At 60.5% G+C, this 801-nt stretch overlaps 1 protein-coding gene across 1 annotated transcript in view; it reads right to left on the reverse strand.

Annotated features, from left to right (window-relative positions):
- Positions 1-801, reverse strand: part of EMH_0064910 (uncharacterized protein) — a gene marked incomplete at both ends in the record, with an annotated part of 4,933 nt that overhangs the window by 3,085 nt on the left and 1,047 nt on the right. The window contains one exon of the mRNA XM_013498322.1: positions 1-799. Coding sequence (XP_013353776.1) covers positions 1-799 — 799 coding nt within the window. The remainder of the gene's footprint in view (positions 800-801) is intronic.

An 801-nucleotide genomic window follows, 5' to 3' on the forward strand; every position in this document is an offset into this window, starting at 1 on the left:
TTGGTGTTGCTGCTGCTGCTGGTGCTGCTGCTGGTGTGGAATGTGACCTCGCTGAGGCGTCAGACAGCAGCAAGATGCTGTGGCTGCTGCTGCTGCTGCTGCGGCTGCTGCTGCTGCAGCCGTGCATGCGCCGGCAGGCAGAGCTAGAGGGCCTGGTGCTGCTGCTGCTGCTGCTGCTTGCTGTGCTGCTGCTAGTAGGAACCCACTGCAGCTGCTGCAGCTGCTGCTGCTGCCGCTGCTGCAGCTGCTGCTGCTGAAGGTGCTGCTGCTGCAGCTGCTGCAGCTGCAGCTGCTGCAGCTTCTGGTGCGGCTGCTGCTGCTGCAGTGAGGGTTTATAAGCAGCCGGAAGCAAACCCTCATCTGCAATGCAGTCAATTGCTTGGAATGTGTGTTGCTGCTGCTGCTGCAGTTGCTGCTGCTGCTGCAGTTGCTGCTGCTGCTGCAGCTGCTGCTGCTGCTGCAGTTGCTGCTGCTGCTGCAGTTGCTGCTGCTGCTGCAGTTGCTGCTGCTGCTGCAGTTGCTGCTGGTGCTGCAGTTGCTGCTGGTGCTGCAGTTGCTGCTGCGGCAGCAGTTGCTGCTGCGGCAGCAGTTGCTGCTGCTGCTGCAGTTGTTGCTGCTGCTGCAGTTGCTGCTGCTGCTGCAGTTGCTGCTGCGGCAGCAGTTGCTGCTGCTGCTGCAGTTGTTGCTGCTGCTGCAGTTGCTGCTGTTGCAGTTGCTGCTGCGGCTGCAGTTGCTGCTGCTGCTGCAGTTGCTGCTGCTGCTGCTGCTGCTGATACATGTGGAGTTCATTATAAGAATCTC

Source organism: Eimeria mitis, genomic scaffold, assembly GCF_000499745.2.
Source record: "Eimeria mitis Houghton genomic scaffold, Emh_scaff3330, whole genome shotgun sequence".
Taxonomy (NCBI): domain Eukaryota; phylum Apicomplexa; class Conoidasida; order Eucoccidiorida; family Eimeriidae; genus Eimeria; species Eimeria mitis.